We start from the raw sequence: 6,919 nt of genomic DNA on the forward strand, positions 1-6,919 counted from the left end.
AGTCTTGCTCTGTCACCCAGGCTGGAGTGCAGTGGCATGATCTCGGCCCACTGCAACCTCCGCCTCCCAGGTTCAAGCGATTCTCGTGCCTCAGCCTCCTGAGTAGCTCGGATTACAGGTGTGTGCCACCACACCCAGTTAATTTTTTGTATTTTAGTAGAGATGGGGTTTCACCATGTTTCCCAGGCTGGTCTCGAACTTCTGAGCCTAGGCAATCCTCCCGCATTGGCCTCCGAAAGTGCTAGGATTACAGGCGTGAGCCACTGCGCCTGGTCCTTTGTGACGTTCTTATGCCTTTGAATCCTCATAGCTTAGCTCCCACTTATGAGAACGTATGATGTTTGGTTTTCCATTCCTGAGTTACTTCACTTAGAATAATAGTCTCCAATCTCATCCAGGTTGCTACGAATACCATTAATTCATTCCTTTTTATGGCTGAGTAGTATCCCATCATATATATGCTCTAAATTCTCATGAACTGAAAATCCTTTAGGACCTAGGGTCAAACCTGCCCCTACTATATACGGTTCCCAAACCCTGTCTCCAGCACCCCTTAGGGTTCAACGACCTCGACATTTTCCCGAACAGCCTGGGAGCTCTTTTTGGACAAGGGGCATGCCAGCCTGGTCACTGCTGTGTTCCCCATGCTCAGAGCAGGGTAAGCCCCCCAGCAGTTTCTGAATGCCTAGTATTGGGTATGTGTGCAGAAACCATTTCTCTCTTTCTGCCCCTCCTAGTCTGCCCTCCTCTGCTTCTCCTTCACAGACAACAGTACCTATTGGGAAAGTCCTAGAAACCTGAATGCTGTCTCCGTTCTCCACTCATTGGTTTCCTGCCGTGCTGGGCTTCAGAGGAAATGTCTCTGTCCCAACATTTTCTCGTTTGCTAAGAAGATGACAGTGACCTGTCCTGTTGACCTCACAGGTTTGCTGAAGGGATAAAATGATGTGGATGCAACAGGGGCTCCTACAATGTAAAATAATCGTTCACATTTGAGGGATTCTTATCCACTTTGCTTATTTCAGCTGCAGGGGCTAGGAACTCAACTAGGGGACTCAGGCCAGGCCCCAACTCCAGTCTCAGGTTCACAAGTTGCGTGCCCTCCAACTCACCTGGTCCCTCTTACCGCTTCTTCATGTGCCCACACATGGTTCTGCTCCAGCCAGGTGGGGGCGGCCCCTCTCCACATAAACACCCACAGCTGCAGGCAGTCCTCCTTCTGGTCTTTACGTCACATCTGCAGCCCCTCTGCCACCCTCCGCCCGCAACACGCGATTCCCTGTCTATTCCCCTTGGGAGGCCTTGCCAAGTCAACCAAGACCAGATTCCCGTCTTCCTCCCTTGGCCTCCACTTGACTCATCCTCCAACTGCCATTTCTCCATTCCTTAGTTGCCCCTGCCTGATTCTTGGGGATCAGCTCACCACACATTCATATCTGCTGACCTTTTCTGTGTTTGGCCTCCCCACTGAACCATGAGCACCCTGTCCCTTGGGAGGGACAACCATGTCCGATGTTGAGCTTGGCCACCAAGGCAAGCACGTTGGGATTTGGTGGAGGGCTGGGGCAGTCTTTCCTCCCAGCCAGTTCTCTACCAGGCCCCTCCCTGAGGTGTGAGTTCCCTCTGGCCCCAAACTCAAGGGCTCCTGCCCCCATCACAGAGTCCCTGAAGGAGAGGCAGACAGGTCTGTCTAGATGGCCCCTGCTTCTGGGCCCAGGCTTGGAGGAAGAGTACTGAGGGACTGCGTCTCCACCCCTCCAGCCCTAGGTGGCGCCTACACTGGAACCCTGACTCCCAGGGCTTCCCTCCGCCTGATATGGCTTGTCTTGTTCACCCAGGTCTAGTGGCTCATAAGGAAAAGACAGATGTAGGGACCCAATGCAACCTTTTAATTCCAAGCAGAGTCCCCTCCCCCAGCATGGTCACACACACAGTGGAAAGGGATGCCAGGGTCTGGGCAGGAGCAATACCCAGACCTGGGCAAAAATATAGATATCATTATATACACACGTGGACTGGAAATAAGTCAAGCTGGGGGTGTAAGGTAGGGCAGGGGCAGGTGAGGAAAGCAGCTGGGGGGGCCCCAATAAATTACATTCTTGAGAGAGCATAGTGTGTGGGGGCTGCGTGGGTGTGGGTGAGAGCTGGTAGCCAGGACACTCCAAAATGTGCCAGGCCTGGCCTCTTGACCCCATCCAAGGGAGGCGGAAGGCCCAGCTTCTGCCCGGTGCCTGGCTTGGTGCTGGAATTCCCATTTCGTGGCCCGGAGGCAGGTGGAGGGCCAGGGTCATGTGTAGGCGGCATCTCCACCCTAAGCCCAGGCTTCTGGGGAAGCCGCAGGGCTGGAGCAAGAGGCTTCGAAGCTCGGGGGTTGTGAGCAGAGGTCAGGGCAAGCTGAAGTGGGGAGGCGACCTCCCTGTTGGAGGCTGAGCTGGGGCCTGTTCCCACTAGAATCAGAGGAGCAGGAGGCTGCAGTGCGGGAAAGCTGTCAGGAGTGAGTGTGGGAGGGATGGGTGGGCGACACCAGAGCTTGGAGCTCTTTCTACCTGGCCACTTCCCACCCCTGCATCTTCCCTCCAGCTGTTCAAGACAGCCAACAGGCCTAACCACCAATGCCCCTCATTCCTCCTCACCCTCTGGGGTGAGAGGTGGGGAGATGGTGCAAACATGAACTCTGTGTGCCGGAACCCCGACTGGCTTTGCCCTGTGCAGGGAGGGTCAGGGATGAGAGCAGGAGGCCCCCAGGCTTGTGAGGGGGAAGAAAGTCCGTAGCTCACTGCCCAGGACTGAAGAGGTCTTGGCCCCCCATCTACCTGAGGAAAGGAACCCACCCTACTTCCACGCCACCTCCTGCCCCTCCCAACCCGCTGGGGAAGAACCCTGAAGCAGCAGGGGTAAGGGGGCTGTCCCGGAGCAGGTGGGGGCCATCAGAAGAGAGAAGCCTTCTTCTTGAGCTCATTCCGCTTCCACAGAGCCAGCTTGCCAAACTCTTCAGGGGACATGGCAAATACCCTTGAGAAGTCCTCGGCAGACAGATGCCTCTGCATGGGGGAATCGGGCAGCTCAGCGTGGGGTGGGGGCTGTGCCCAGTGACCTAGGGGACACTCACTCAAAGAGGCCCCAGGTGTTCTCCCAGGCAGGAGAGTGCCCGTGGACAGCCCCGCACCCATCCAGGGCATCTTCCTTGCCTACCTCAAGCCGCATCCGATCCACCCCTGGTGGCAGCTTGGTTCGCCCCTTGTTGGTCACCACTAGCATTTCGTAGGGATAGATCTGGGAGTGGGGGGAGGGGCAATCTTAGGTTCATAGAATGTCCTGTCCTTTGACTCCCTAGGCCCCCCACATCAACCTGCAGAGGCCACTAGGGTTCATGCCATCTTGCCCTCTGTCTCCCCCAACTTCCCTGCCATCCCTCCCATCTTCAACACCAGGAAGACCCCGCAGCGCATTCCACTTGCCTGGCATCTCCCCAGCCTCCCGCCCCGCTATAGGCGCTTGTGTCCCCTGCCCCTCACCTTCTGCTCCAGCACACAGGGCAGGGAGTTCCCCCGGTCCATCCTCCCCCTCTGGCCCTCTCCGTTCTGGGGAGACCAAAGCCGCAGTGAGCCAGAGTGGGGCAGGGAGACCTTCCCAGCCTTACCCCGACTTCTTCTTCTTCACCAGGCAACTCTGTGGCCCCACACCCCCTTCCCCTGACACTTCCAGGCGCCAGGACCCGGCTTCTGGTGCTCCGCCTGTTCCCCTCCAGGAGGCACTCACCTGCAGGCCTGTGGGAGAGAACGGGCATGGTTCAGAGGCAGCTCTGAGGTCAGCAGGCCAACACATCTGACCTCACCAGACCCCTGCCCACAGCCCAGACCCCGGATGCCCAGGGACCCGTGTTAAGTCCCTTCCCCAGATGCCGGCACCAGGGCCCACTTCTCACCTGGGCTTCCAGTCTCACTCCCTGATGGGCTGAACTCTGTGGACTGTAACTAGAAAGGACACAAAGGAATCAGAGGCAGTTGGGGATATTCACCTTTGGTCCCCTTCACTTTGGGGGCCTCCCCGCTCCCTGAGGGTGCCCAAGTGGCTCAGTCCCTCAGCACCCCATATGCACGCCCCTCCCACATAGTCTATATCTCTGGTCCCGAGACCTTACCCGGCTCAGGGTGGTCTTGCCGTAGGCGGGGAGAGAGGAAGATTTAGATGTTCCCTGGTGCAAGGCTGGAAGAGAGCAAAAGGTCCTGGGTTCAGTTCCTTTGGCCCTGACAGCCCTTTCTGAGAGAGCTCCCTCACTGGCCTTCCACACCTGGGGCAGGGCAGGAAGGGGTCACGCTGGAGGGAACCTGGCAGGCTTCTGCTAGCTCCCAGCTCTGACTGGTCACCCTCAGCAAGCAATACAGTGCTGGCGATTCTCAGTTGTCTCTACCACCATCCCTCTTCTCTCCAACTAGAAGTGGCCCAAATATACAATTGGGCCCAATGCCTGATGTGAAAATTGAGTCAGCCGAAGCCAAGGCTCACATCAGAAAATGAACCTCTGGGATACACAAAGAAACCTAAAATGGAATCACAATAATTACATTATTATAATACTATTAACAATGTTAGTAATCAAATCCAAAAAAAAAAAAAATTTTTTTTTTGGCCAGGCATGGTGGCTCATGCCTGTAATCCCAGCACTTTGGGAGGCCAAGGTGGGCAGATCACCTGAGTTTGGGAGTTCAAGACTACCCTAACCAACATGGAGAAACCCTGTCTCTATTAAAAAATACACTGCACCTGGCCAAAAATTTTTGATTGAGATAGGGTCTCACACTATGTTGTCCAGGCTGAACCTGAGCTCCTGGACTCAAGTGATCCTCCTGCCTTTGCCTCCCTAGTACTGGGGCTACAGGCACGGGCCACCTGCTCAGCTAGTACTCATATTTGTTTATTTATTTATTTTTGAGATACGGTCTCAGTCTGTCACCCAGGCTGAAGTGCAGCAGTGTGATTATAGCTTAACTGTAGCCTCAACCTCCCAGGCTCAAGTGATTCTCCCATCTCAGCCTCCTCAGTAGCTGGGACTAGGGGCATGCACCATCAAACCCAGCTAATTTTTTTTTTTTTTTTTTTTTTTTTTTGTAGAAACCAGGCCTCACTACACTACCCAGGCTGGTCTTGAACTCCTGGGCTCAAGCAATCCTCCCACCTTGGCTTCCCAAAGTGCTGAGATTACAGGCATAAGCCAACTAAGCAAATTTTAAAAGTCTGACATTATGCCGGGCTCTGTGGCTCACACCTGTAATCCCAGCACTTTGGGATGCCAATGTGCGTGGATCATACGGTCAGGAGATCGAGACCATCCTGGCTAACACGGTGAAATCCTGTCTCTACTAAAAATACAAAAACAAATTAGCCGGGCATGGTGGCAGGCGCCTGTAGTCCCAACTACTCTGAGCAGGAGAATGGCGTGAACCTGGGAGGTGGAGCTTGCAGTGAGCCAAGATTGGGCCACTGTACTCCAGCCTGGGTGACAGAGTGAGACTCCATCTCAAAAAAACAAAACAAAACAGAAAAAAAAAAAGTCTGACATTATACTACAGAAAGAGTCATGTTCTCAGTACTGTCACTGGGGTTTGTACCAGCAGTCAACAACTTCATGTCAGCATTACTGGACCTCAGTCTCAACTTGCACATTTAATAGGATCTCTCAGTTTTCAAGTATTGCAAATTGTAATTCAAGAAAATTTGTTTCCAGTAATGTTTTCCTAGAAATAACTTTGTACCTAAGATCCTCAGCTTGGCCGGGCGCGGTGGCTCAAGCCTGTAATCCCAGCACTTTGGGAGGCTGAGACGGGCGGATCACAAGGTCAGGAGATCGAGACCATCCTGGCTAACACGGTGAAACCCCGTCTCTACTAAAATACAAAAAAAAACTAGCCGGGCGAGGTGGCGGGCGCCTGTAGTCCCAGCTACTCCGGAGGCTGAGGCAGGAGAATGGTGTAAACCCGGGAGGCGGAGCTTGCAGTGAGCTGAGATCCGGCCACTGCACTCCAGCCTGGGAGACAGAGCCAGACTCCGTCTCAAAAAAAAAAAGATCCTCAGCTTGATGTGATCTCAAAATGCCTTCACCTCCAATTGCTAGAAATGGCTGGCATCTATACCAACTGTTTCCACAAGCATTTCTGTATAAATAGTTAACCTCCATAGATTCAAAACTATGAGGAACTATCTTAAAATATATATACATATATAAATATATGTACATATAAATGTATATATACATATATATAAATATACATGTATACACACACACACACACACACATATATATATATATTTTAATACGGAGTCTTGCTCTGTTGCCCAGGCTGGAGTGCAGTGGTACAATCTCGGCTCACCGCAACCTCTGCCTCCCAGGCTCAAGTGATTCTCCTGCCTCAGCCTCCCAAATAGCTGGGATTACAGGCACATGCCACCATGCCCAGTTAATTTGTGTATTTTTGTTAGAGACAGGGTTTCACCATGTTGGCCACATTGGTCTTGAACTCCTGACCTCAGGTGATCCACCTGCCTCGGCCTCCCAAAGTGCTGGGATTACAGGCGTGAGCCACAGCACCCAGCCTCTTCTTCAAATATCCTTATGAAATCTGTTGCTTGGAAGGGTTCGATTATTGAGAACAAAACCTCATTTTTTCCCCTAACACTTATTTTTATTTAGAAAATAGCTTTCACAATCACCATTCACTATGGAAGCATTTCACTTTTACAATAATAAGTATACATTTATTCAACCGACTGATAGAATTTCAACCTTCAAACCCTGCACGAAGATTCTCCCCTCCAAATTATTTCTATTATAAAATGCTTATGTGTGTTCCACAGTGACTATTCCAGTGTCACCATTAAATCAGAATGACATGCCTGTTCATGATTTTTTTTTTTTTTTTTT

The 6,919-nt window shown here is 52.3% G+C and overlaps 1 protein-coding gene across 27 annotated transcripts in view; it reads right to left on the reverse strand.

Annotated features, from left to right (window-relative positions):
• Positions 1-1,866: 1,866 nt before the first annotated feature.
• Positions 1,867-6,919, reverse strand: part of DMTN (dematin actin binding protein) — a 30,320-nt gene continuing 25,267 nt past the window's right edge. For 13 of the 27 annotated variants that reach the window (XM_017861124.1, XM_017861119.1, XM_017861118.1 and 10 more), the window contains 6 exons: positions 4,142-4,206; positions 3,926-3,974; positions 3,760-3,767; positions 3,516-3,581; positions 3,193-3,273; positions 1,867-3,041 (listed from right to left, as the gene is read on the reverse strand). In XM_017861124.1, the coding sequence (XP_017716613.1) occupies positions 2,928-3,041; positions 3,193-3,273; positions 3,516-3,581; positions 3,760-3,767; positions 3,926-3,974; positions 4,142-4,206 (383 nt within the window). In that variant the 3' untranslated portion in view covers positions 1,867-2,927. The remainder of the gene's footprint in view (positions 3,042-3,192; positions 3,274-3,515; positions 3,582-3,759; positions 3,768-3,925; positions 3,975-4,141; positions 4,207-6,919) is intronic. The other 14 variants (XM_017861127.1, XM_017861140.1, XM_017861137.1 and 11 more) reach the window with 3 other exon arrangements.

This window comes from Rhinopithecus bieti, unplaced genomic scaffold (assembly GCF_001698545.2).
Source record: "Rhinopithecus bieti isolate Rb0 unplaced genomic scaffold, ASM169854v2 scaffold_59220, whole genome shotgun sequence".
NCBI classification, from domain to species: Eukaryota; Metazoa; Chordata; class Mammalia; order Primates; family Cercopithecidae; genus Rhinopithecus; species Rhinopithecus bieti.